General features: G+C 56.6%; 2 protein-coding genes across 5 annotated transcripts; both read left to right on the top strand.

Moving 5' to 3' along the window:
• On the top strand, positions 1 to 2,635 carry LOC125330763 (leucine-rich repeat-containing protein 37A-like). Of its 2 annotated transcripts, none has more exons than XR_007205700.1 (2): positions 1 to 780; positions 1,252 to 2,635. XR_007205700.1 is itself a non-coding variant. In XM_048314344.1 (2 exons), the coding sequence occupies exons 1-2, from the start codon at positions 34 to 36 to the stop codon at positions 1,318 to 1,320; spliced, it is 624 nt and encodes a 207-aa protein (XP_048170301.1). In that variant the 5' UTR covers positions 1 to 33; the 3' UTR covers positions 1,321 to 2,635. The 2 variants fall into 2 exon arrangements, 1 of the variants encoding a protein (XP_048170301.1); XM_048314344.1 differs by having other exon boundaries at positions 1 to 588.
• Positions 2,636 to 5,014: 2,379 nt separating this feature from the next.
• PLEKHM1 (pleckstrin homology and RUN domain containing M1) lies at positions 5,015 to 26,682 on the top strand. 3 transcript variants are annotated; one of them, XM_048314309.1, is made up of 13 exons: positions 5,015 to 5,084; positions 5,811 to 6,240; positions 10,245 to 10,326; positions 11,782 to 12,029; positions 13,386 to 14,021; positions 15,192 to 15,543; positions 17,863 to 18,097; positions 18,526 to 19,434; positions 21,010 to 21,155; positions 21,330 to 21,523; positions 21,966 to 22,029; positions 22,459 to 22,616; positions 25,927 to 26,682. In XM_048314309.1, exons 3-13 carry the CDS (start codon positions 10,285 to 10,287, stop codon positions 26,048 to 26,050), a joined length of 3,108 nt encoding a protein of 1,035 aa, XP_048170266.1. In that variant the 5' UTR covers positions 5,015 to 5,084; positions 5,811 to 6,240; positions 10,245 to 10,284; the 3' UTR covers positions 26,051 to 26,682. The 3 variants fall into 3 exon arrangements, with proteins under 3 accessions (XP_048170266.1, XP_048170286.1, XP_048170276.1); XM_048314329.1 differs by lacking the exon at positions 25,927 to 26,682 and having other exon boundaries at positions 22,434 to 22,518; XM_048314319.1 differs by lacking the exons at positions 5,015 to 5,084; positions 5,811 to 6,240 and adding an exon at positions 6,256 to 6,915.
• Positions 26,683 to 26,753: the final 71 nt, after the last annotated feature.

Below are 26,753 nucleotides of genomic sequence, written 5' to 3'. Positions count from 1 at the left end.
TCGGTTGGATATAATCAGCTTTTCTACCAGGTCATGGGCCCTATGAAAGCGGTGGGAGAGCCCAAAGTCGACCAGCGTCTAAACAGGAACCTGGATTTTCTCTCTGACCCGTTGGTTCAGAGCCGCCCCGCTGCGAGCAGCAGGGGAGAGGCCACGGCTGAAGAGGGGCAGTCCTCTCTGGGCGGGCACCTCCTGATCATCCCTGACTCCACAGAGACACACTGGAAGCAACAGGAAGAAGGCTCCAGGTTCCTCAATAAACCTGGGAGCCCCCAAGGCCCAGACCTTGCGCTGGTTCCAGGAGAGCGCTTGGAAACCACGGTCGATTGTTTCCTGCGCTTGCTGGTGCCGGACAAAGGCCTGCGGACGTTCATGGCCCATGTGGAGCAAGCCCTGAGGACAGACTGCAGCCTGCCCCAGCTCCAGCTGGCCTGTGCCAAGATGGTCTCAAAGACTGGGCTGCTTCTAAAGGTGCTCAGTGAGAGGCAAGAGAACCAGGGAGCCTCTGAACGCATGGGCCAGTGTCGTCTGCAAGCGAACATCTCCAGACGCACAGCTTTGGAGGAGGATCAGGAGCCCACAGGGAAGGTAGGAGAGCTGCTGGGCACTGCTACATGTGTTCCTCTGGGCAAGAAAGAATGGAAGGAGTGATCCTCATGCTCTTTGTGACCTTTCTTCTAATCCCACCCGAAGCCAGAGACCATGGATGACACGATCAAATTTGTGGTTTTGCTGTCTGTCTTCGTTATCGTTGCTGTGATGCTGAAGGGTGTCTTCCACGTAAGCCAATATCTTGTTTGACTCCAGCTGTCTGTCTTGTAGCTGCAGTGCCCAGGTGATGAGCCCCAGGTGCTGCTGCGGATGCCCCTGCACGTGCTGGGTACCACAGGAGATGCTTTTCCAAGCCTGCAGCTTGTGGCAGCATCCACAGCACCCAGCTCAGCGGGGTTCAGCCTGCCCGGGGGAAGCTTGGCCTGCCTTCTGTCCCAGCTCTCCCCAGCTTTGCCTTGCTCTCCTGCCTTCAGCCACGCAGCAATGAGATTGGGAGCTCTGGAATTTTGGAATGTTCTGGAGGAAGGGAGAAAGAGGAAATTGGGAAGGAAGGACAGGTTTTTTCTAAAATCGTTGCTGCTGGCACAGACTTGCACGTGTGTAGAACAGACTGGGTTGGATGAAGGATGTTTTGGTCTCCCATGTTCTGTAGAGTATGACAAGAGAACTCTGGCATTACAAGTCTCTCTCCTTCCCCAGGTGTGTTCCCAATGTGCTGCAGTTCTTTGCCGACAGCTACTCAGCAGGAAATCGTGGCTGAGAAGGTAACTGCTCCCTGCCCGTGCCACTGCTGTGCCGCCAAGAGTCTTTCCTGTGAAGAGCAACTCTTCCCCGAGCCCCGCGGGTGCCGCTTCCGAGGACTCCCCCGGCTGTGTTTCAAACCCGTCGCGTTTGGGGGAGCCCCGGGAAAGGGGCTCTCGAGCGAGAGCGCTGGGCACGCCTGGGAGCTGCCAGCCCTTCCCACGCCACTGCTGGGATGGATGTCTTGGGCTCCAGGGCGGTCCCAACTTTCTGTGAGCGCGAGCAAACGCCTCTCTGTTCCCACAACAGTCTCCTCTGCTGATGGCTCTGCCCTGTTTTTCCCCGCTCCGTCCCCACAGCGGCTGGTGAAGAACTCACTCCCGTCCTCTCCAGTTGCCCTTTGCATGCAGGCCTCATTCCCAGCTCCTCCAGCCATTGCCATCCCTGCTGGGGCTCCCCCTCTTCCTTAGGCTCTGCTGACACACCCCCCGAGCAGGGAGAGGTGCTGGCACCTGCTGCAGCCCTCCCTGGCCAGACCTCACTGCTGATGGCCCGGGAGCAGGGACTTCTGGGGATGTGGTGCCAAAAAGCCTTTTTTCTCCCCATTTGCCTTGCACACACTCCATTGGTTTGCAGCGCTGGGAACGCCACTTCCCAACTCCTCCAGCGGCTGCTTCCCAGACAGGGCAGAGCACAGGCAGCCCTGCTGCCCTCAGCCTCCATCACCAGCTGCCTTCTCTTTTTATCCCTATTCTCCCTTTCTGGTTTTTTCAGGTGCGGTGTAAAACTGCCATGGAAAGGGAAGAAGGAGTGCAAGGAGGCACAGGATGTAGAGCAGAAAAGGGCACGGAGCTCCTCCCAGTGTCACCCATCTGCCCAGACTGCCTGCTCATCCTCACCTTTCAGAGTCCTTCCCTTCCTCAGCACGTTCAAGTGCTTTTCACTGTTCAGAAAACCTGAATTGGCATTGGTTCAATTCATCCCGGATTCCTCTGAAGCTGACAGAAAAGCAATCCAGGAAGAGACATAATGTGAAGAACCTGCATGACTGGAAGAGGTTCAAGAGGTTGAAGAAGTTAATGGGATTCCAACAACACTTCGCCTCTTGTTCTACTATAGGAACTGCTGAGGCTCTCCTTGGATGCTGTTTGATTCGCTGTTGTTATTTCCTTGGACGCTTTTTCCTTGACTGTTATTTTCCTTCTGTCACTGCTGAGGGAAGGCCAGAGGGTGCTGTGGGTGCTCGGGACACCCAGAGGAGACATCAGTACCTCAGGGTTCTCCTCATCCCTTGTGGCAACGTTTCCCCCTGCATTCAATAAAAATTAAGATTGTTCTTGTTCCTCCTGGTGTTGCTGATGTATTTGTAAAAGCCGTTTCTGTTCTCCCCTATGGCATTGGCCAAATTCAGTTCCAGCTGGGCCTTGGCCTTTCTGCCTTTCTCCCTGCATCTCCCAACGACATCCTCGCCGTCCTCCTGCGGTGCTGCCCTTCTTCCAAAGCTGTAAATTCTGTGTTTGCCCTGAGTCCCAGCCAAAGGTTCCTGCTCAGCCGCTCTGCTTGCCCGCCAGCTCGACTTTGGGCACACGGGCACGGCCTGTTCCTGCCTGCGCCTTCAAGGATCTCTCCTTGCACAATGTCCAGCCTCCCTGGACTCCTCTGCCCCTCAGGACAGCGTCCCAGGGGAGCCTCTCGACCAGCGTGGCTGGACTGACTCACCCTGGGCAATCACTCCCACCTGGATGGACCTTCGTCCACATCGTCATTGTCCCGTTCCCAGAGGCCCAGAGCCTCCTCCCTGTTGTGTAGAGGGAGCCGGGCAGCTGAGATGGACCAGGAGGGGATTCTCCTGCTGCCCCAAGCAGGGACCTGTCTCCATTCGCCCTGTCTCTTCAGTCCCCTCCTTCTGCCTGCTGGCAACGGCCTTGGGGATCCTCTGCTTCTTGGGACTTGTCCATCTGGGACATTTGTCCAGTGGCTGCTGGAGAGTGACTCCACCAGTCCCTCTCCTTCTCCTACTCCCCCAACACTCCTTAACTTTCCACTTCCCCCTTCAGCTCTGCCACTGGGCTGAGAAGAGCATCCAGCTGGCCATACCTCACACAGGTGTTATTTCTGCCAGCCCAGTGCCAGTGCCCCGCTCCAGCACTCCCTGTAGTGTTTTGCCATTCCAAAGAGGCCTTCCTGGATATCTCTTTGGATATCAAAATAAGAGGCTTTGCAGTAGCGCTTCTAAAACATCCCCAGGCCCCTGCAGCTTTCCAGGATCAACACTTTTGTGTTACAAATGTCTCCTGCGAGCACAAGAGCTCCGGGTGGTGGGTGGGAAGGGGAATGGCCGGTGTCCTCCTGCAGAGGCCACGGCACTGGTGTCCCCGTGGTGCTGGCCTGGAGCTGCACAAGCAGCATTGTCCCCTCTACACCCCTGAGCTTTCCTCCTCCTTCCCTTTGCCCTCCCTCACACCTGCCCGGCTCCCAGGCTGATGGTTGCACTGTTTTCATTCCTGATGCCCCTATGCACCCTTGGGAGCTGAACTGAGTGGTGGCAGAGAGGGAACTCTTGGTGGCTCTGGGAACCCCTGAGACACAAGCAAAGTGTTCGGGGATTCTCTGAAAATCTGTGACAGAGAGTGATGAAGAAATATGAAGATGTAGAGCAGGTGAAGTCAGGTACCATGTGTGCCCCGCTCTTTCTCACCTCTCCCAATCCTTCCCTTCCACTGTTGTTTCCAGGGCCTGCCCGTTTCCAACCATTTAACTCAACCCTAGTGTCTTCCCAGCAAGTTGAAGGGTGTAGGAAAATCTCTTCCTCCACATCCCAGTACTCTGCATTGCACAGCTGAGCCAGGGATTCATTTTCCTGGCAGATACTTTTGTACATGCAATGCCTGCTCTTTTTCTTCAGCTCTTGTTCTGATGTAGGAACTGCTGAGGCTTTCCTTGGATGCTGTTACTTTGGTGGCTATTTCCAGGCTATTTCTTTGGATCCCAGTTCTTCAGCTGTTGTTTCCTTGTCACTTACTTGCTCTTATTTCTTTGGATCCTACTTCCTTGGAGGCTATATTCTTGGCTATTTCCTTACTACTGTTTCCTTGACTATTTCCTTGAATTTCCTTCACTGTTATTTCCTTGCCTTTATTTCCTCAGATGTTGTTTCCCTGCAGTTATTCTGGATGGAAGTAGCCTGAGGAAAAGCCGTTACCCAGAGACAAGATGCACCCCAAGATCTGCACCACTGACTCCATGACCCCTCTCCGCAGAGGAGGATGCTGCTGGTGGGTGCCGTGCTTAGGACACCCCAAAGCTCCTCCCTGACGACTGGGAACGGCGGGGATCAAAGCAGTTACCGCAGCCCAGCCTCCGGAGCCGCAGCCTTCCCAGGGCAGTGACGTTCAGGAAAGCTGCGCGTGTGACAGGGTCCATATGTGTCCAAGTGTCTGTCCATGTGTGTTCATGTGTGCGTCCAGGTGTGCCCATGTGTGTCCATGTACATGTCCAGGTGCGTGTCCATGTGTGTCCCTGTGTGTGTCCGGGTGTGTGTCCATGCGTGAACATGTGTGTCCGAGTGTGTGTCCCGGTGTCGTCCGCGTGTGTCCAGGTGTGTCCAGCTGCGTCCATGTGTGTGTCCGGCAGTGTCCGGCAGTGTCCGAGCTCCCGCGCGCGCCTCCGCGCGGTGCTCGCGGGGCGCGGCCCGGAGTTACCGATCCGCCTCGCTGCGTGATGACGTCATGCGGGGCGGGGCGTGCGCGCTCCCGGCGCTTCCGGGTTCCCCGGCCGGAGACGCGGAGCCGGTGAGCGGGGGGGGGCACCGGGGGGCACCGGGGGCGGTGGGGCCTGACGGGAGGTGCGGGGTGAGGGGGGCCCGTGGGGTGCGGAGGGTGCGGGTCTGACAAGGGGTGCGCGGTGATGGGGGTGCAGAGTGACGGGGGTCTAGCAAGGGGTGCAGGGCGCCCATGGGGTGCGGGGTGCTGAGGGTCAGCCAGGGGTGCGGGGGATGGGGTCTGGCAGGGGGTGCAGGGTGGTGCAAGCGAGCGCTGCTCCCCCAGCTCCCCACGGCCGCTCACCTCTCCCCAGAGCCGGGCAGGCCCTGATCCCTCCCCAGCCGCCCGGATGCCCCCACAGCCACCCCCGGCAGCCCCCGGCCTGCCCGTGCCAGGCCCCACACGCCTGGGCTGGGCTGCGCTGCCCAGCCAGCAGCCTTGGCCCCTCATTCCTCCTCTCCGTGTCCCCCGTGGGGGGGACAGCAGGTCAGATGTGCCTTTCCATGGGGCCCCGCTGGGGGTTGGTGTCTGGTCCTCAATTCACTCTCTCCAGCGCTGACACCCCAAGTCTCTCGGCCTGTTCCTCCCACCAGCCAGAGATCCCAGCACCTGTGGGATCCTTACAGCTTTCCCTGACTTATCATGTGTTACATTCTCGGTAAATCACGTAAAATGAGCAGTTGCAAACAAGCTCTGGGTAACTCTTGTGTAAAACGTAGAGATTAAAAAGCCTATTCCTCATTGCCTTCCTCACAGCGACTACCGTCCCCCTGCCAAGGGATGCGAGCCACCCGCCCAGCCGGATGGCACCACGAACATCCACGGGGAAACTCCAGTGCTGGGAATCCAAAGCAACACAAAAAGTGGGAGTATAAACCTGGGAACATCTTGCCTCAACACGCTGGGGCTTTCACAACCTGCTTGGCCCATGCATGGCGGCTCCAGCAGCTGCAGCACCACGGAAAATCAACCCCAGCTCTCCCTGTGGCTCCGGCAAATTGTAGCCTGGTGCAGGAGTAGGTAACAGGCTGAAGGAAATCTCCAGTTTGGAGTGTTTGGAAGGCACAGTCTCACATCCAGGCTGGGAGCCCAGTGGCTGCTCTTCCTCCCCCAGCTGCTCCTGGGCCCCCACGGGGCAGAAGCTGGACGGGTTCATCGTTGGTGATGCTTCTCTGGCCACCACCAGGTTTGTCAGCTGTGACAAATAGGGACGAGGGTGGTGTGATGGTCCCATCCTCACTCCATGCTTGTGTTCCTGCCCTGGGAATCACAGCGCTGCTGCTTCAGGCTGGGCACAGGGAAGGAGCCAAAGTGGGACCATGAGGGTCCTGCTGGGGCTCTGTCCTGTCCTAACCCTCGCCGAGCTGTTCCCAGGGGTTTTATCCTCATAGCAGCCAATCCCCATGCCATGACACTGGCTTTCCTGCTCCTGGGCTGCCTCTGGGCCGAGCTTGCACTCAGCTCTGTGTGGAAAGCAGGAGCTGTGTGGGAGGAAAGCGCTGTCCCCACAGCGGTCCTTGGACCCACTGTGCCACCAGAGCCCCCACGTCCCCAGGTCGGAGGGTGACTGGCACAGCACTCGTGTTTGGAAAATGACTGGCTCCACGTTCAGGCCTTGAGTCACCGCTCACGCTGCCGTCGTGGGCTGTTGTTTTCCATCCCAGAGCACGGGCAGTGACCTGCTGTTTATTTATAACTCCCAGAGCGTCGCTTCTTGGGAGACCGAGGAGCCGAGCTCTGGGACAGGGGCTCTGTTCTGCTGACAGGAGCCTTGATTCCAGCTGTTCCCAAGGAATCTGGCTGGTTTGCAGCAGTTTGGGAAATCAGCAGCTCTGCCCTTGCACCGTGACTCTCCTCGTGGGTAGGTCGGACTCCCTGCCTGGAGTTGTTCCTCACTTGTTTGCTTTGTGTTGTTTCACCCTGGGAGCTGCTGGGGTGGTGACTGCTGGGAAATCCAGTGCATTTTCTCTGCTGTAGCTGTGCTTGTCTCTGTGTTTGCACATCTGTCCCATCTCTTATCTTCTAAGATCACAAGGATCAGCCGTGGCTTTCCAGGATTTGCCTGGAAGTGCTCCAGAGCCCTCTGGTTCTTTCTAGACCCAGCACCAGGGCTGCTGTTCCGATTTCCCTGTGTTTCACCAAGATTTGTTAGATGAAATCCGCCTCAGAGCTGCTTCCTTGCACTTGTTATTCAGGAAAATGCTGTGCCGACAGAAGTGGTGCCATGTGGATTCATGGCGCTGGAACAAACTGGTTGGACTGGTCGTGGTGGGAGTGGAGAGTCCCATGGTGAAGGTGGTGGGTTGTCCTCCTCAGCTCTCGCCTCCTGCAGGCACTGGGAGAGGTCATGCTGGCAAAGGAGAGTGTTTGGGGGGGAGTAACTTTGTAAAACTTAGACCAGGTCTTTGTAAAACTCAGGTGAAGTCTTTGCAAAACCTCTGCTGTCAGCCCTTTCCCTGCAACCAGCTCGGGACTCCAGGGTGGTCCTGGAGCTGGAACACCTGTGCTGCCTTGCTGGGCATGAGAAATGCCACCCTGTGCCCCCCGTTGGGTCTCCCACCCTTGGGTCTCCCCCCTCAGATCTCCCACCCTCAGGTCTCTCACCCTTGAGTCTTCTCCCACACCTGGGTCTCCTCTCACTCCTGGATCTCCTGCCCTTGGATTTCCCACCCTTGACTCTCCCATCCGTGGGTCTCCCACCTGCAGTGTCTCGGGGATGATGTGTCTCTTGTCCTCAGGGAGGTGGTGGGGAAAGGGGCAGAGGCTGCCCAGCCCTGAGGAACCTCCTGGGTGGAGGGCAGAGATGGGAGTGGCTCCCTGTGGTCCTTGTCAACCACTGCTGCCACTTCAGGGGCCCCTCATTCCCCCAACCCCCCAGCAGCCCCTGAGCCAGAGGTTAACTGTCCTGTAGTCCCTGTGCTCCCCCCATTTCTGTGTTGCAACACAAGGAGAGGAAATCTTATGACAAGTCACAGCAAAAACAGTTTCGTTTTCTCTGAAATCATCTGTGAACCCTGGAAACACTGAGGGTCCGTGCTGAATTTGGCCCCAAGGAGCTCTTGTCCTACTGCTCTCAGCAGGGCCAGCTGGGGTGCACAGGATGTTCTGAGTCTGGGATGTTCCAGGTCTGGGATACTCTGGATTTGGGCTGCTCCAGACTTGGGCTACTCAGGGTTTAAACTGTTCCAGATCTGGGCTGCTCCAAACTTGGGCTGCTCTGGGTTTGGGCCACTCCAGAATTGGGCCACTCTGGGTTTAAACTGCTCCTGATTTGGACACTGCTGCCTTCAGGACTGGCTGTGGCCGTGCAGGAGCTGCTCAGCAAACCATGGTTCTGCCCAGGCTTGGCAGGAGAGGGGCAGGTTGATACTGTCAGCTCTGCTCAGGGAAAGCTCTGGGGATTTTGTGTTGGCTTGCAAATAAAACCTGAGACATCAATGCCATTCCAAGCCTTTTGGCAGATCCAACCCTGCGGCGAACAGCTGGGCTCTCCTCCTCCATTTGGATGGCGAGTGATTCCAACTTCAGGGAATAGCTCAATAGGACAAGGTGGAATGGTTTCACACTGACAGAGGAGAGGATTAGATGGGATATTAGGAAGAAATTCTTCCCTGGGAGGGTGGGGAGGCCCTGGCACAGGGTGCCAGCTGTGGCTGCCTCTGGATCCCTGGAAGTGTCCAAGGCCAGACTGGACAGGGCTTGGAGCACCCTGGGACAGTGGAAGATGTCCCTGCCCATGGCACGGTGTGGCACTGGGTTGTCCTTAAGGTCCCTTCCAGCCCAAACCATGCTGGAATTCTATAAATAAATTCCTTCTCTAGCCTCTCATATTCTTAGGAAGCTGTGAGCAGTAGCAGATGCTGGAGCAGCTCTCGGACCCCATTCCATGCCAGGCCCTGCTGTGTTTGGTGAGGGATGGGGTGAGGGATCCAGCCATGGGTGAGAGATCCAGATGTGGTTGGTGAGGGATCCAGCCGTGCCATGAGTGTCCTGCTGGCACCACACGCTCTGCTCAGAGGCTCCAGGCACAGCTGGGTTTCACAGACGGCTCCGAGGGAGGAGCAGGGCAGGAAGCCAAGAGTCAGAAGTCAAAGGTCCCTTGTTGTCTGCAGCCCTGCAGTGGCAGGTGACCCGACCAGGCTGCCCAGACTGCTCAGATCAGGTTTTTCCAGGGTTTGCTGTAGCAGGAGGGCACTGATTTTCCTCTGTCTCCCACCAAAGCAGCAGAGCAGCCCTGGCACCCCCCAGCATGGGGAGGTCCTGGGATTCATGGGGTTCATGGAGAACCAGAAGCCTTCCAGTACTTAGAGGGGCTTTTAAAAAATGTGGAGAGGGCTTTACGTGGGCAGACAGTGACAGGACAAGGGAGAATGGGTTTAAACTGAAAGTGGAGATTCAGATGGGAATTCCTCCTGTGAGGGTGGGCAGGCCCTGGCACAGAGTGCCCAGAGAAGCCGTGGCTGCCCCTGGATCCCTGGCAATGTCCAAAGCCAGGTTGGACATTGGGGCTGGGAGCAGCCTGGGACAGTGGAAGGTGTCCCTGCCCATGGCAGGGGTGGCACTGGGTGGGCTTTAAGGTCCTCTCCAACCCAGACCATCCTGGGATTCCATGATTCTTTCCCATCTCCCCAGCCAGTTCTGTGCTGATAGGGTCTGTCCCAGCAGGGTTTGGAGCAGCATCACTCCTCTGGCATGTGACAGAGAGCTGAACTGCTGTCACCTCTCCCCAGGCTCTGCTAGGGGGTCACACCCCTTGTCCAGGCCACCTAATGCCACTCCCATGGTTTTTGGGTGCCTTTTTCAGGCTCAGACATTCCAGGTGGCACAGGGACAAGGGCAGCAGTCCCTGGCCATGCCTGTGGCACTGCTGGCCAGACCTGCCTGGCAGCTGCCCCAGCCTGGGGGCTGCCTGAGGGCCCCTCCCAGGGGTTCATTACTCTCTCCTGGTCTCTTGGCCCTGCTCTTTTTTGCCTGAAACACTCCTGGTCCCTGGGAATTGTCCCTGGGAACCACGGTACCTTTCCAGGTCAGTCACTCCCAGCTCAGATCCCACCGTGCCCTGGCCGTGGGCACCTGCAGAACGCCTCAGGGCAGGATCCATCCCTTTTGGGTGCCACCAGGAGCCCTTTCCCTGGCAGGTGAGTGGCGTGAGACCCCTGGGTGCTCAGCCATGCCCTCCTTGTCCCACAGGTGACATGTGAAGGCAGCGTGGGGAGCGGCAGCAGCGGAGATGCATTCCAGCCACCCCGAGGACCCCAAGGAAGCCATCCAGGTGAGCCAGACCCCCCCCAGTGCTCCCCAGACAGCTCCCAGGGCAACTCCGGGCACTGCTGGGGTCAGGTAGGACTTGTGAGTGCCGCCAGCTGGGACTGGGATGGTTTATATTGGGATTGGGAAGGGGTCCTTGATGGTTTGTCTGGGTTGGGGGATTAAAGGAAATAAGGGGTGTGTGGGTTAAATCACACCTTGGCCTTTGCAAGACTCCACGTGGGGCAGGGAAGGTGCTCACTCTGATACCTGGATGAAGGAGTGTTGTCCCCCCCAGTTTGGGGTCTCTTCACCCAACCTTGGGAATCTAAACCCATTCAACAAGCAAAGTTCAACAGCAACAGTTAAACCCAAGTGTTTAATTCATCCCATGGATGAATCTGTGCGTGACTGATAAAATCATCCGCACTCTTTAACCTTCTCAGCCCTCAGTGCTCCTTCCTTGGGGCAGCAGACCTGGGGGGCAACTGGAAAAGCTGGAAAACAGCACCCCAAATAAGGGACACACTCCCCTGGCTGTTGCCCTTGAGCTACAGCTGCTGGGAATCTTATTTAGATGCTGAAAAAAATATCCCAGGCTGGAAATTTAATATGGGTTTGTACAGCCAACCCAGGCTCGAGTCAAAATCTGCACAGCCCTGCTGAGGGAACATTCAGCATTTGCTGGGAGGTGAAACATGGATGGTTTGGCTGGAATCTGAGGAGGAATTTGTGGTGTTTTCCAAGCGCCTGCTGGGAAACACAACTGTGATTTAAAATAAGGTTGGTTGAGACACCCAGGCTCAGCTGCTTTAGGAAAAATCCTCTCCACCGGTGTGAAATTGTTAAATTCACAAAACTTGCTGCTTTCAACTGGTGGAAGAGGAAGTAAAGCTGCTGGAAGGCAAAATTCCGACATCCCAGCCCATCTCTGAGGGCAGCAGTTAAACCCCAGTGTCCTTCCAAACCCCGCTGTTTTGGGGGCCCGTCCCTGGAGGGTTTACCCAGCACAGCCGCTGAGGTCGATGACTTTGATTTCTGCTGCTGGCCCCATGTCACATGTCACATGCTGCTTGGGCTGACCTGCACGAGCTCAGGGGATGTGTTCCCTCCTCTTGAGTTTCTCCTTTCTCACCCACACTTAATCCTCATGTTTCCCCCAAAGGAGTGCCTGGAAAGAACCAATTCCTTTTTTCCCATCCTGTTAAGCCATTTGCTGTCTGTTGCTCTAAAGGCAACCCCAGTTCTGGAACACCAGCTAAAATTGCATAAGTTATTATTTTTATAACAAAATAAGCCAGATTCCAGGAGTGTGAGTTCCCAGCTTGACCGGTTCAGCCGCTGCAAAGGTTGAGGATGAGGGAGGAGTGGTGTGATGCTTCACTGTGGATAAGCCTGACTGTTTTTTGAGCTCTTTTACATTTAATCCTTCTTAATACTTTCACTTTTATAATCCAAACCTGCACCTCCTGTCTTGCAGCTGATCAAGAAGCAACTGGTGAATGCCATCAAGGCTCTGCAGAAGCAGTACGTGAGCTCGGACGCCGTGGTCACCAGCGATGACAGCAACGCCAACACGCTCTGCAGCGCCCTGGAAGCTGTGTTTGTGCACGGGCTGAAGGCAAAGCACATCAAAGCAGAGAGTGGGGGGAAAGGGAAGAAATCCGGGGGTCGGGGCCCCCTCCCCCAGCCAGTTTTTTGGGGCCTGCTGAAGAGCATCACGCACCGGTGAGTGGGTCTTGCTGCTGACAGGGATTCGCATGCTCAGGTTTATCCCTTCTTTTGGTGCCGTCAGATTCGGGGAATGAGGAGGATGGTTCGATGGACAGATGTGTCTGTACCCCATCTGTGTGCTCAGTCCCTTCAGCTGCAGGGACTGATGCTCTCACAGGGCTTTGGGGGGGCTGCTCAGGACCCTGGGAGATGGAGGGAGTAGAGTGAAGCCCCTGCGGTGCCAAGAGGGGCTGAGCCCCCACATCCCCTCTCAGCATGTGCCAGGGGTGAGCTGATGTCCCCAGAAAGTCAAGGATTGAAACTGAAGGCACACCCCTTTCTTATTTATTTCTGTGTGCGAGGCTGGATGTCTGGGCCCTGTGGAACCCCAGTGACCACACTGGTGTCCGGCAGCAGCTGCTTATGGGATGCACAACACAGGGATCTGGGCTCTCTCCTAACCTGGATCAGCCAGGACTGGTTGGCCCCATTTCCCCCTGCCCCAACCAGCCTTTGAGGAGGTCTCTCCTGAGTCATCACTGTTTACTGGGGTTTTCTGAGCCACTCCCTGAGTCAAGTTCATCCACAGTAAATAACAGCCCACACACAAAGTGTTCTGAAAGCCTCATCCAGCTCCATCACCGACTCCTGAATTATGAAAGAGCAGATGAAAATAGCTCTTTCACATGCTGTGGGGGATATTTTTGTGCTCTTTGAAGGCTTTTCTGTCTTGAGAGACAGATTAAAAAAGAAATCTTACAAAACCTTTGCTCTGGTTTTTGAGGTGTGTGCAGTGAGCTGGGAGTGAGGAAGATCAGGGAGCATGGTGTCGCTGTTAGATTTTAGGGAAGAACAGCTGAATTCAGGAGTTTGGGATTGCTTGAGCTCAACCTCAGCCACATTGTTTCTTGGGGGCTGCCACAACAGTTTTCACTGTGTTTTGGCTGCTTTTAAATTTGAAGTGAGGATTTAGACACATGATTGTCACCAAGGAGGATCCAGCCAGCACAAACCCCACAAATTCACAGGGACAGCAGGAATTCTCCCTCTGCATCCTTGCCAGGTGCAAGCAATGGGTGGGAGATGCCTCTGGTCAAAGAGAGGAGGAGCAGCCAGAGGCACCGCAGAGCTGCCTGGGGTACTTACCAACATGTTTAGTTTGGGGCATTCAGGAGCCATTTCCCTCCATGGAAAACCACACTTTCCATGAAGGAGGGAGATTTTCCACAGCCGGTTTTATCCCAGCTCCTGAACTCCCTGTAGCAGAGCAGGTTGGGCAGTGTCTGATGGAGGCTCAGGCCCTCCTGAACCCCACGATGGACCAAAACAGAGCTGCTCACTCCTGTTCTGTTCTTTTTCTTCCTTGCCCAGGAATATTGTCTCAGAGCTGGAACAACTGATGTTTATCAACACGGACGTGGGGCGCTGCCGCGCCTGGCTGCGGCTGGCGCTGAACGACGGCCTCATGGAGTGTTACCTGAAGCTGCTGCTGCAGGACCGGGCCCGGCTGCATGAGTACTACCAAGCACCAGCTCTGCTCCTGGACGCCGAGGAGTGCGAGTTTCTCCTCTGCTACTTGCAGGGTTTATCGTCCTTGACCTTTGAGCTCTCCTACAAGTCAGCAGTTCTGAATGAGTGGACCGTAACCCCGCTGTCCCTGTCGGGTCTGTGTCCCGTGTCTGAGCTGCTGGATCCCCTCACGTCCTCAGCCTCCGAACCCCGCAGGAAAGCATCGCTGGGCTCCATCTCCCAGTCCTCGGGGTCGGATGAGATTGAGATCCAAGCCCCTGTCCTGCCCATCAGCAAAGCCAGCAGCAAGATCAAGCTCACATCGTCCTCGCTGAGCCTGAACACCACGAGCTCATCCCAGCTCTCGTCCAGCCTGGGCTCCGACAGCCTCCCCCCGGCGCCCTGCACCCGCAGCCCCGAGCGCGGCGAGGAGCCGCTGTCCTGCGACTCCGACCTGGGCACCGCCACCGCCGAGGACCTGGACAGGTCCCTGCAGGAGTGAGTCTCCCCACATCTCCTCTCTGAAGGGATTTTTGATCCTCTCTGGGCTCTGGTTGTTTTCTCTCTGTAGGCAGGAAGGCTTTCTCCCTGCTTGCCTTTAACAAGCTCTTTTTCCCTCCTGGAAGGAGCTTTTGTTCTTTTCGTGAACCGCTCAGCACGGCTTGCTGAGACCCTGCTGCCACTGCAAATGAGCTCACAGCCACTGAAGTGTGTGTGTCCTCTTTACCAGGGCAGAAACGTCAGAAAAATGCTGCTCCCTGGTTTCAGGAATGTCACATCTTCCTGGTGTACACTGGGGGATGCTCCAGGGCTTTCCACAGGGGGAAAGAAATGAGTTTGGTCACAGGGAAGGGTTGTAATTTGCAGCTTTGGCAGATCATTCAGAGAGAGAGGTTGTTGGTTTGTCATCCTTGTGATTTATTCCTGCCAAGCATCCAGCACAAAGATTTCCAGAGTTATGTAAGCTCTGAGTAATCTGTAAATATTTTGCCTGCCACCTTTAGAGTGTGACTCTGAGGGAGCCGAGCCTCGGGGTGATGCCTCTTCCCAGTCTTCAGGAAGAGTTGGAGCTGCAGGCTGTGCTTCCCCATCTATAACAGCATCATTCCCTTCTTCCAGGATTTTGCATCTTCCAATAATCCTGGAAGAACCTGCCTTGACTGGATTAAACTCATGATGGAGATGCTCCTTTGAGTTTTAATCTTGGGCTGGTTTAATTCTGGGGCTGGCAGCGGTCTGCGACCACGGGAACAGCCAATTCTCTGGCCAGGCTCCACTGTTAATTGCTCATTAATGGAAACAATTGGAATTTGGCATATGGTCCAAGGCTGGATTCATGTCCAGGAGCTGTACATGGGGCTGGGGCTGTGGGGAGCACCCAGTGCTGTCCCTCCATCCACCAAATTAAAACCCATTAATGGGTGTAATTGGGAAATGCTCCCTTCGCAGGCAGGGTCCTGCTCCATGCTGTGGGGCTGACGCTGCTCTGTGGGGCACAAATCCCACATTTTTCTGTTGGCATCACTGGGATGATACCGTGCTGCCAGCCCACAGAGGCCAGCAGTGATGCTGAACTCTTTTTACATGGTTACAGTGTGCAATAACAGGGGGGTTTTATAGGTTTTGGTTATTGAGCTGCCTTCAAACCCATCACTTTTCCATTTCAAGGGTGTTGTCCGAGTTCAGCAAGGCCAGGCCAAGCCCAGAGGCCCCAGAGGGACGGCTGCTCCCCAGCGTGCTGGGCTGCTCCCCCCGGCCTCCCCCGGGCCCCCCGCTATCGCCTGCCCGCCCGGCACCGACCCATGGAACACACCAGGAGCCTCCCCCCAGCAGTGCCAGCTCTGCTCGGACAGGAGACCCTGCGCCCCCCAGGCAGGGGAATGGAGATGCCAGCGGCACGTCCAGAATTCCGGCCCCTCAGAATGGTCTGGGCAGAGCAGAGAGCAGCGGCAGCGAGGGCAGCCAGGCAGCCCGCAGCCCCACGGCCCAGTACCTGCTCTCACCCCTGCTGGGCTGTCCGGTAGGTGCCACAGCCCCTTCCCTTCCCTTCCCTTCCCTTCCCTTCCCTTCCCTTCCCTTCCCTTCCCTTCCCTTCCCTTCCCTTCCCTTCCCTTCCCTTCCCTTCCCTTCCCTTCCCTTCCCTTCCCTTCCCTTCCCTTCCCTTCCCTTCCCTTCCCTTCCCATGCTCAAGGGAAATAAAACTGGGGACAGCTCTGATAGGCACTGCTGTTCTAGAATCAGGGAATCCCAGAATGGTTTGGGTTGGAAGGGACCTTAAAGCCCATCCAGTGCCACACTCCTGCCATGGGCAGGGACACCTTCCACTAGACCAGGGTGCTCCAAGCCCCGTCCACTTGGCCTTGGACACTTCCAGGCACAGATTTCTCCAAACTCCCATCATCTGTGCTGCTCCCACTTGGCTATCAGTGATGGTTCCAACCCCATGGAGCCGTGGTTGTGCAGCTGCTTCAGGAGAAACTGGATCAAAGTCTCTATTCCCTGATGAAAGAGGCACCAAAGCTTTTGAAGCCCTGCCTGGCCTGTCAGTCACCCCTCTCCAGGAGCAGCTGTAGCAGGAAGTTTGGGGTTTCTTAGGGATATCTGGAGAGGGGTGAGCTCTCACACAAATCTGGCCATGGACTGTGTGCAAGCGATAAAACAGCCCCGGAGTCGAGGTTCTCAGGGGGACTTTTCTTCATTTATGGTCCACGTAAGAGGAGGGAAAAGGGTTGACTGGACAGGAAACAAAGTCGTTTCCCAGTGGGAAAATCCCCCTGCAGCACATCTGTTCCCAGAGCAGGATGGCATTCCCGGGTGTTGAGCCTGAGCAGCAGCGGATTTCCCCTGCTGCCAGCAGGAGCTGATCCACATCCATGAGCTTCTCTTTTTAGGAAACTCTTTCAACAGCCCTGTCCTCTGTGTAATTTGTTACTGACTGTTCCATCCTGGTTCCCATTGTTTCCATGCTGGTTCCCATCCTTTCCATGCTGGTGAGGGTAGGATATACCTCACACCCCCCAGACCATTCCTCCTTTTGCTCTCTGCTCCTCTTAGTTCCCTCCCGCTTATCCCGTTTCCGCTGCTTCCTCGTGGCCTGGAGCCAGTTTGACCTAATCTATGTATAACATACTGTGTCAACAGGAAATTCCCCCTGCTCTCCATGACTCATGGAGCGACCTGCATTCCTGCCCCAGGAGTAATCCAGGAGCCGACACCCCGTGATCCTCCCCGCAGGGTGGTGACAGCTCTTGTGCTGTCACTTCGGTTGTTATTCAAAATAAAAGGATTTTGGAAGGCCGGGAAGGGGAGTTGAGAGGACATTCCCATTGGGATGCAGCCCAGGAAGGATCTAGGAATGCTGCTCCCTTTTGCCAGGGCACTGAGCTGGATTGTTTTTCCCTCCTGGTGTTTGCTCAGGGACCTTGTCCCAGAACCTTGCTCCTTTCAGGAGGAATTTCTTCACTGAAAGGGTGGTCAGGCCTTGGAAGGGGCTGCCCAGGGAGCTGGTGGAGTCTCCATCCCTGGAGGTGTCCAAGGAACAGCTGGACATGGCACTCAGTGCCTTGGCCTGGCTGCCAAGGTGGGGATTGGGCACAGGATGGACTCAAAGGGCTTTTCTCCCTTAATGATTCTGGGATTCTTGTAGCCAGAAAAGCTCCTGGAGAAGCTACAGCCACATTTTCTTCAGCTCATGGATCTCATCCCCTCCTGGGATGCAGAGAGAGACTTCTTCTGCCTTCCCTGCCTTATTTTCCCCTGCACAGCCCAGGCCCCTGTAGTATCCTCTTGTGAGCCATGGGTCTCTGTTTCACCCTGGACACCTCTGTGCCTCTTCCCATCTCTGTTCTTCCTGGTGCTGCTGCTCCAGCTCGTGCCCCTCCATGGCAGGGCTGGAATTTCACCCCCGTCAGTAAAATTCTGTGGCCCTGTGGTCGGTGCAGGGAATGTGCTCTCCTTCCACAATGACTTTAGGGGGAGAGAATAGATTGATTTGGGGCTTTATTATCCCACCAGAATACGATCCCAGTGTTTTCCAGCTGCGGACACAGTTCCACAGATCGTTCTCTGATTGGAGGGAGCAGGGGAGCCATCACCTGCGAATGGCCAGCAGAAAATCAGTCATGGAATGGTTTGGGGAGGAAGGGACCTTAAAACTCATCTAATTCCCAACCTCCTGCCGTGAGCAGGGACACCTTGCATTAAATCCCACACATCAGTGCCTAGGATTTGGGCTGCGCAGGAGCAGCCCCCGAGGAGGGGTTGCTGTGGATGTGTGTGTTTGAGTGGCACTGGGTGTTTGATGAGCTTAATAATTCATAATATTTCTTTTTTTTAATAGACGAGCTGGATCTCAGAAGATGATTTCTACAGACCTTCCCCAGGAGAGGGCAGTGGGAGCACAGCCAACACCAACGGCTTCGGGCCAGAGGGGGACAGTGAGGAGCCAGCCCTGGGGCTCATCAGTGCTCTGGACTTGGAGAGGCTCTCAGTGCCATCCTCAGACGCTGGGAAGCCCAAAATGTCCCCAGAACGGGAGCAGAAGGGCTTCAGCGTGGTGCACCGCAGGCAGATGGGTACGTGCCACCTCCTGCTGCCCTCGTGCTCGGGGGCTGTTCCAGGTGGGGCTGGGCTGTCTGGGGAGAGCTGCTGGCTGGTGTGAGCTGATGGCAGCACTGGGAGCTACAGAGGGCAGTGGAGCAGCTTCCCAAGGCATTGCTGAGCCCAGGGAGGCTCTGGTGGGAAGCAGTTTAGTGGGAGAGGGTCTGTCCACCCTGCATGACACCTTTCCTTTAAATCCCACTTGTTCCCAGCCTCAAAACCCAAATGCAGGTGGACAATGATGGAGACCAAGGTCCTGTCAGCTCCTACCCCAGCCCACCACGTACCAGCACTGGCTCTCACCCCTGCCATGCCTCTGGGTGCTTGCTTTGAGCCCCTCTTGGCTTTTCTCTCCTCACTGGCTTCCCCACTCTCACTTAAACTGAGCCATCTTTTGCCCCAGGTCTTTCCAACCCTTTCCGGGGGCTGCTGAAGCTGGGCAGCCTGGAGCGGCGAGGAGCCATGGGGATATGGAAGGAGTTTTCCTGCGAGCTGTCCCCGCTGGAGCTGCGGCTCTTCCTGGACCATGAGGACCGCATCTGCGTGGAGAGCTACTCCCTGCTGCGCTGCGAGTCCCTGGCGCTGACCCACTCTGACGGCCGCTTCGAGCTGGTTTTCCTGGGGAAAAAGCTCTTCCTCCGAGCCCCTTCCCAGGATGAGGCTGAGGACTGGCTGGACAGGATCCGCGAGGCACTGCGCAAGTGCCGGCCGCAGCTGGAGGAGGAGGAGGACTGGGAGACTCTGGAGAATACTGAGGATGGAGGCGAAGCCCAGCCCGTCCAGGGCGATTCCAGTGCTCTCCAGTACAGTGACATGCCTGGGAACAGCTTGGACTGGACTGCAGCTCCAGAACCAGAGCTGGATGCGATCAAAGAGGCTGTTCTGTACATGGATGTGGACAAAACCTGGGTCCCATTTATTTTTTCCCTGTCTCTAGAAACTCTGAAGTGCTTTAAAATCAGGAACAATGAAAAAGTTTTAAGCAACAGTTACGGTATAGAGACCATCCAGGACATCCTTCCAGACACGAGCCTGGGGGGACCCTCCTTCTTCAAGGTGATCACCTCCAAGGCCGTGCTGAAGCTGCAGGCTGAGAATGCAGAGGAGGCGGCCTCGTGGAGGGAGCTGGTCCGAGAGGTGCTCATGTCCTACCTGGAGAGCGCCGAGGAGGCGCTGACCCTGGGGGGCAGCTTGGATGGGCACTCCCAGGTCGTCCTGAAGAACATCGTGAAGGAAAACGGCTTCTTGTTGCAGTACTTGGTGGCCATCCCCATGGAGAAGGGCCTGGACTCGCAGAGCTTCATCTGCGCAGGTACAGAACCATGGAATGGTTTGGGTTGGAAGGGACCTTAAAGCCCATCCAGTCCCACCCCTGCCATGGACAGGGACACCTCCCACTGTCCCAGGGTGCTCCAAGCTCTGTCCAAGCTGGTATTGGACACCCAGTGGTCCAGTTGGGTATTGGAGCCAATTGGATGGGGATGGGGCAGCCACAGCTTCTCTGGTTTCCCAGGAATCCCAGCAGCACAAGATGCCCTTGGTGGGGCTTCATGTCCCCAGTCAGGGGCACCTTTGGTGTCCTGTGGGCACAGGGTGAGTCCCCCACGCCGAGCCCCCATCCCTCCCCAGCCCAGTCCAACTGGGATGTTACTGGGCTCCCATTTAAGATGCTTTCAGTACAGACAGTGGGGAACTGGGGTTGAAGCAACCAACCTTAGGTGGATCAGGAAGCTCAGGACTCTCTTCCTGGGCATTTTGAGGCCCCAGCCTGTGGGGAAAGTGCAATCTGGAGCAGTTTTTCCAGTAAGGCAGCACGAGAGCAGGGATTGCCATGGGTGTGACGGGCTGATTTTGCAAAACAATAATTTACCCTTCCCCTGACGCCTCTCAGCACGCGGGGAGGTTCTGGTGGCACCTTCACTGACCTCCACAGGAGCTGTAATTTGCTCTTTACCTCACTAAGTTAATTAAATTTCAGATTTCTCTCCTGCTTCAATTATATTTCTTGTACCCTCCAGCAGATTGGGTTTTTTCTTTTAATCTCTCTCCTTTTTTTATATAATATTTTTTCTGGTCTGTTTGGTCTCTGCCTTCCTTCCAGGCTCTGTCCTGTATCTTCCACCTCCCCACAGCTGGAAGCAACAAGGCAAAAAGACAAATTCCCAGTTTTTCTGTGTAGGTTTTATTCAGGGATCTGCCTGCCCTGCTTTCACCCCGCTCCCCAGCCTGACACCTGATGTGTTCCCTTCCATCTCAGGGTAATGAGCAATAAAGGCTGGGTTTTATTATTAATTCAGAAAGCAACACATGATCTCCATGAATATTTTGGGGGAGTGAGCTCCAGCTACTCCAGAGTGCAGTGCATGGGGTAATAAAGCCGAGATGGGTTCCCCACTGCTATAATAAAGGGGTTTTTGGGTTAATCCATCCTTGCAGATGAGGGTTTGGTACCCTGTGACAGCAGCAGAAAAGAAAAGGGCTGAGTGAAGGCAGAATAGTGCAAAGCTACTGGTGCAGGTGATGGGGCAGCAGGTGGGATTGAGGCTCTTCCCCAAACCACTGGGATGCTGCCAGAATTCACTTTTCCTGAAAAAAAAACCACAAACAATTGAACCACTTGATGGATAAGAGTGGGTTCAGGGATAGTTCAGCCTCCTTTTTATGGAGAAAAAGTGAAGCAGCAACTGTTGAACCATCACAGTCCTAAATTCATGAGGAAGGGGCTGGAGGCCTCACACTGAACGTCCTACAGGTGCTTTAGGTGCTCTCTACCCCTTCCCAAAACTTCCTTGTCCAATTCCATGCTGTCAAAAGTTTCTCCCCATCCCGGCAGAGGTGGGCAGAGGCTGTGGGCAGCACGGTCCCCTCTCACTCCCTGCTCCCGCAGGCTGCTCCCGGCAGATCGGCTTCTCCTTCGCCAGGCCCAAGCTCTGCGCCTTCTCCGGGCTCTACTACTGCGACAGCTGCCACCGGGACGAGGAGACCGTGATCCCCTCCCGCCTCATCCACAACTGGGATCTGACCAAACGAGGGGTGAGTCCTGGGCTGGGTCCCTGCAGGGAGCAGGGAAACGCTCCAGCATCTGCTTCCTGAAGGTCCCTCTGGGCATTCCCTGGGCTGGAAGTGCCCACTCCAAACCTCCCTCCGAGCTCGCTCTGGGGCTGCTCCTTGGTCAGTGTCCACCTGTCCCCTCTGTCTGTGCCCCAGGTGTGCAAGCAGGCCCTGAAGTTCCTCACGCAGATCCGAAACCAGCCGCTGATCGACCTGAAGCTGGTCAACGAGAGCCTCTACAAGCACGTGGAGAGGATGAGGCGGATCCTGCGCAGCCGGGAGCAGCTGAAGCTGCTGGGGGATTATCTCATCATGTGCCGCAGCGGCGCCCTGAAGGAGCTCAGCAAGCGGTGAGGTCCCTCCCGGGGTGACATTCCCCTCTCTTGGCACCCTGGTGGTCTCCTGGTCCTCCTCCTCACTCACCATGGGAGCAGGGAGTGGTGCTGCCAAGGCTCAGGGTGACTTTTCCCTCCATGTCATCTGCTCTAAGGAGTTATCCGTGTGTTGGCTGGGTCAGCACAATGAGCTGTGACTCAGGAAGCACCTTCCTGGCTGAGGAGCTTCTGGCTGGACAGGAAACACCTGGCAAAATAGATGAGATATTTATTTTCTTTTTCCCCCCCGCTTTGAAATGCTCTCACGTGATTTCCAGTGGCAGGATTTGGGATGTGAAAATGGGCTCTGCAGTGATTCACTTCAAGAGGCTGCTTCATCCAGGCTCCTCCTTGCTCCAAAGCTGTTGGAGGTGTGGTGGAAACCATCTACCCCGTTCCTCTCTGTGCTTCTTTGCAGGCTTGATCACAGGCATTACCTCCTGGAGTGTCCCCACAAATACAGTGTGGCTGATCTGAGGCAGGTGAGAGCTGTGCATGGTCACAGAATCCCAGAATGGTTTGGGTTGGAAGGGACCTTAAAGACCACCCAGTCCCACCCCTGCCACCCAGTTCCACCTCCCCCTAGACCAGGTTGCTCCAAGCCCCCTGGCCCAGCTGTAGGGGTTTTCCAGGTGAAAACACCCCGATGTCTGTGTGGGTGCCACGTGCTGCTCCTTCAGCAAGAGGTTCCCAGCAGTTGGGTTTTTCAGTGATTCCCAAGCCGGGAGCCCCATCCTGGCAGGTTGTGGGTGCTGCTCTCAGCCACCCAGGGTCCCACTGCGTGCCAGGCGTGTGGGGTGGGGTTGTTTTGGAGGGCAGCCTTGCCTTCAGGTGGCAGCCCAAAGAATGGGTGTGACCCAGCAAACCCCGCGGGGCCGGGCTCCAGGAGCGCTGACCCCTGTGTCCCCCAGATCGCCGACGGCGTCTTCGAGACCTTCCTGCAGTCGCTGCTGCAGTTTGCGTCCCACCACGTCTACAGCTGCGACCTGTGCACCCAGCGCGGCTTCATCTGCCAGATCTGCAACAGCAGCAGCATCATCTTCCCCTTCGAGTTCGACACTACCACCAGGTGAGAGAGCCACCTCTGCCCGTCCCACCGCAGCCAGGACACCCAAGGGCACAGCCAGGACACCCAAGGGCACAGCCTGGCTCCTCCAGGAGCACCAAACAACCCCTGAGTTCTGCTCGGGGTCTGCATTTCCAAGGCATGTGGGGGATTGAAAATGGCTCTGAGGTGGTTGTGCATCCTCGTGATGCCCATGACCTTGTGGTTTCCGTGTCCTCAGTCATGGGAACCATATTGTGGTGCCCATGTCCTCGTGGCAGCTGCATCCTCGTGGTGCCCATGTCCTCGTTGGAGCCATGTCCTCATGGTTCCCCCATCCTTGTGAGACTCATCCTCACAGTGCCCACATCCTCATGCCCATGTCCTCATGGGACCCATCAGCCCCAGGATGCACCAAACCAAATCCAGGCTGTTTGGGGCAGGAGAGGACTGTCCTCACAGAGCCAAGATGGCACCAAGAGAGGTGGCTTTGCAGACTGAAGATGCAGAGCCACCAGCATCTTGCTGTCAGCCTGCAAAAGCCTTGCTGGGTGCTGGGTGCCAGGGCAGCCAAGGGGCTGGAGGGAGGAGGAGGAAGAGGAGAAGGAGGAGAAAGGTTCTGCGTGTCCCTGTCTTGCTCACCAGGCCAGTGCCTCTCCCATTCAGGGTCGGTGTGACCCCTTGCAGGGGCTGCAGGACGGAAGGGGAAGCAGCAGTGGGACTGTCCTACATCCCTCTGCAGCCATGGAGGGAAGGATGGACACAGGGACACAGAGTTCATAGAATGCTAGAGTGGTTTGGGTTGCAGGGACCTTAAAGCCCATCCAGTGCCACCCCTGCCATGGCAGGGACACCTTGCACTGTCCCAGGCTGCTCCAAACCCTGTCCAGCCTGGCCTTGGACACTTCCAGGGCTGGGGCAGCCACAGCTGCTCTGGGAGCAGAGATGGAGGGTGGGCAGCACTGTGGGATGTGCTGGGAGAGGCTGAGGATGTTCCCAGCAGGAGAAGGGTGATGCTGGCTCTCACTGAGGTTTTCCCCTGCCCACAGAGCTCCCATCCCTCACAGGCAGGGACCTGTCCTGCAGTGAGATCAGCTGTGGGTCAGGATGCAGCAGCTGGACAGAAGTTGCAATCAGGATGGGGATGGTGCTAGAGGGGAGCTCTTATCCCCACCACCATCAGGGTTTCCTGAAGAAATCAAACCCTTCCAGCCCAGGAGCCTGCTCCCCTGTAGGTGGAGAGATCCACATCTCCATGGTTATGTCATAGAATCATGGAATCATTCAGGCTGGAAAAGCCCTGTCAGATCATCAAGTCCAGCTGTTCCCCCAGCACTGCCAAGGCCACCACTGACCCATGTCCCCAAGTGCCACATCCACATGGCTTTTAGATCTCTGCAGGGATGGTGACTCCATCACTGCCCTTGGCAGCTGTGCCAGAGTTGGACAACTCTTTCAGTGAAGAAATTTTCCATAATACCCAACCTAAACCTCCCCTGGGGCAACTTGAGGCTATTTCCTCTTGTGCTGTCTTATCCTATTTGGCATTGAGCACAGTCCTGGCAGAGAGATTTCACAGGCTGATGAGCTGCGTGGCCTCGCTTTGCCTGGCAATCCATAAAAGTGAGCAGCAACACCCAGAACCTGCAGAAAATATCGAGGATCCGTGGGTGCTCCATGTGTTACAGAGCTGCGAGTGTTTCCGTGGAGGAGGAGCAGCGCTGGTCGCTCCCCTCCCTGCCACGGGGACAGCGCTGAGCTCATTATCGAGGACAACAACATCCCCAGGGGACCGATTTTCCCTGGAAAAAGAGCAGCCGGACTCTGGAAAGTGCTGGCACGCAGGGCTGAGCTGGCTGGCGGCCAGCCGGGGGTCTCGTGTCCCGTGGAGCCGAGCTCTGAAGTTTGTTGACGTCTTTCTTTTTCACACTGACGGAGGAGGCTGTGCAGCAGGAAAGCGGCTCAGCCGACATCCTCGCGGAGCTAAACGCGGCTTCCTGCCCCTTTGCCCGCCCCGGGGCCGCCGGGTCACAGCGGCACTCGCTGCAGGATGTGTCTGCAGCGCCTCAAACAATGACCCCGCCAGCGCAGGACCCTCTCCTGCTCCGGCAGCTCGGGGGGAGGTGGAGGCAGGAGATGCCACTTCTCACTCGGAACCACACTGGGTAAAACCCGGCTTCCCAAATCCCCCCACACCTGGGGAGCAGCCACCGCTGCTGGTGATCTGGAGAGGCCACGTGGAAGTGTGTTCCACCGGGGAAATGCTTATTTTCCATCCCAAATCCCGCCTGTCCATGCACAAGCCTTTCCCTCTCCTGAGTCCTTCAGGGTTTGCAAGCTCCTCTCCGGAGCAGGATTTGGCCCCAGCTGTGATGCCGTGGTCCCTTTCCTGGCACTGCCAGCTGTTTCTCCACCCCTCTCCCACGCATCCTTTGGGGAATTAAGGTGTTCGGTGCTGTTCACACATGGATTGTGCACAGGTATTTGCACAGGGAAGGTAAATCTGGCTGCCCCAGTGGCATGTGGCTCAGCCACCTTTTGCTGCCACTGAGGAGCTGGGGATCACAACCCAAAAATTGACCTCAGCCCTCATATCAGGGACGTTTCTGCTGGTGACTGAGCAGTGAAACCCCTGCTCGAGCTGGGGTCCTCCACAGGGTGTCACATTCCTGCTGCTGCTGAGCCAGATCAGGGAGCTCCAGCACCTCCGCAGAGTGACCTGCTCAAGGGCAGCTTCCTCCTGGCTGTCCATCCCTTCCCTGCAGCTCCACTGTCCCCACAGTGTCCCTGCCACGTGCGGGTCCTGCTGTCAGGGTGGGGGTCCCCCACCCTAGCCATGGCCAGCAGAGGGTCCCCAACAGCGATGCTGTCACAGGGGTCGGTGTTGAGGGATCAGCATCAGGTGCCAAGTGGTCTCTGTCACAAGAGTCGATGTCCAGGGTTTGGTGTCTCAGGGTTCATTGTTGCCGGGGTTGTTGTCACGCCCTCGAAGCTGCGCTCGGCGCTGGGAGAGCAGGGCACAAACCTCAGCTCAAACCTCACTCTCGTCTCTCTCTCACACATTGGCAGCGCCCACTATGCTCCTTCCGGCCGAGCCGCTGCGCTCGGAGCTGCCGGGGGGGATGAGGAGCTGCTGGGGTGGATCTTCCGCTCGAGCAGCTGCTGCTCCTGCGCTCGAGGCTCGTCCTGAGCCGGAGCCGCGGCTGGGGCTCTGCTCAGCGAGTGCTCAAAACATACCAGGACAGGGAAGTGTCTCCTGGTTCAGTGGGGGAAGTTTGGTCTTTGCTCTGACGTTACCAACACAGTGGGTTTGGTTTTTTCCCTCTTTTCCCAGGTGCAGCGAATGCAAAACGGTCTTCCACCGGGACTGCCACGCCCGGGCCCCGTCGTGCCCGCGCTGCGAGCGGCGGCAGCGGTACCAGCGGCGGCTGGAGGCCAGCACAGAGCCCAGCCTGTAGCCTGGCACTGCCCTCGACACTGCCCGCGGGATGGGGATGGCGGGAGGGACAGAGCAGAGCCCCCCTGCCTGAGAGCCCGTCCTGTGCCTGGCCCTGCCCTGGGGACAGGGACAGTGTGGGGTGGGTGCACCTGCCCCACAGAGGGACCCTCTGCCCACCCAGGGCCGAACAAGGGGGGTGGAAAACTCCATCCCCCTTCACACTAACCGGGTGCTGTTCCCTGTCACCCTCCGGGTGCCAATGTCCCCTCCCAGTGGAACCCAGCGGCTCTCCACGGTGTCATCCCAGAATTCCAATCAAGGGTGTGGAGAACTGACATTGATCAAAGCTCTAGATTTTTAGGATGTTCGATACTGAAAACTGGTATTTTTTTACATGGGGGTTTTGCACAACTGGGCTGCTCTGGGTGATGGAGCCACGCAGGGAGGGGACAAATTGACACTTGTGCCTTTAGGGACCTGCGCGCCCCCGGGGGACCGTGGGTGCCCCGAGCATCTCCCGCTCCGAGCCCAGCCAGCGCCGTGGCCGCTGAGAAGAGCCAGGGAGAGCCGGGCCGCTCCTCCCTGCCTGCTGCTGCTCATCCTCGGGAGAAATTTTATTTTCCTTTAACCCCTCCCCACGCAAAAATAATTAAAGTCTATTTAACAACAAGTGAAGTGATTTCTGGGTTTGCTTCTCTGCAGTGGGACCAAATCACAGGTTG

The sequence above is a fragment of the Corvus hawaiiensis genome, chromosome 1 (genome assembly GCF_020740725.1).
Source record: "Corvus hawaiiensis isolate bCorHaw1 chromosome 1, bCorHaw1.pri.cur, whole genome shotgun sequence".
Taxonomy (NCBI): Eukaryota; Metazoa; Chordata; class Aves; order Passeriformes; family Corvidae; genus Corvus; species Corvus hawaiiensis.
This window is presented reverse-complemented; position numbering and strand designations above follow the sequence as displayed.

What these genes read in the sequence shown, in the direction of transcription:
- LOC125330763 (XM_048314344.1), top strand. Translation starts at nt 34, where the DNA reads ATGGGCCCTATGAAAGCGGTGGGAGAGCCCAAAGTCGACCAGCGTCTA. An exon ending in ATCAGGAGCCCACAGGGAAG is followed by an intron (nt 589 to 1,251) that starts GTAGGAGAGCTG and finishes CTCCTTCCCCAG; the next exon opens with GTGTGTTCCCAATGTGCTGC.
- PLEKHM1 (XM_048314309.1), top strand. Translation starts at nt 10,285, where the DNA reads ATGCATTCCAGCCACCCCGAGGACCCCAAGGAAGCCATCCAG. An exon ending in CTGAAGAGCATCACGCACCG is followed by an intron (nt 12,030 to 13,385) that starts GTGAGTGGGTCT and finishes TTCCTTGCCCAG; the next exon opens with GAATATTGTCTCAGAGCTGG. An exon ending in CACCCCTGCTGGGCTGTCCG is followed by an intron (nt 15,544 to 17,862) that starts GTAGGTGCCACA and finishes TTTTTTTAATAG; the next exon opens with ACGAGCTGGATCTCAGAAGA.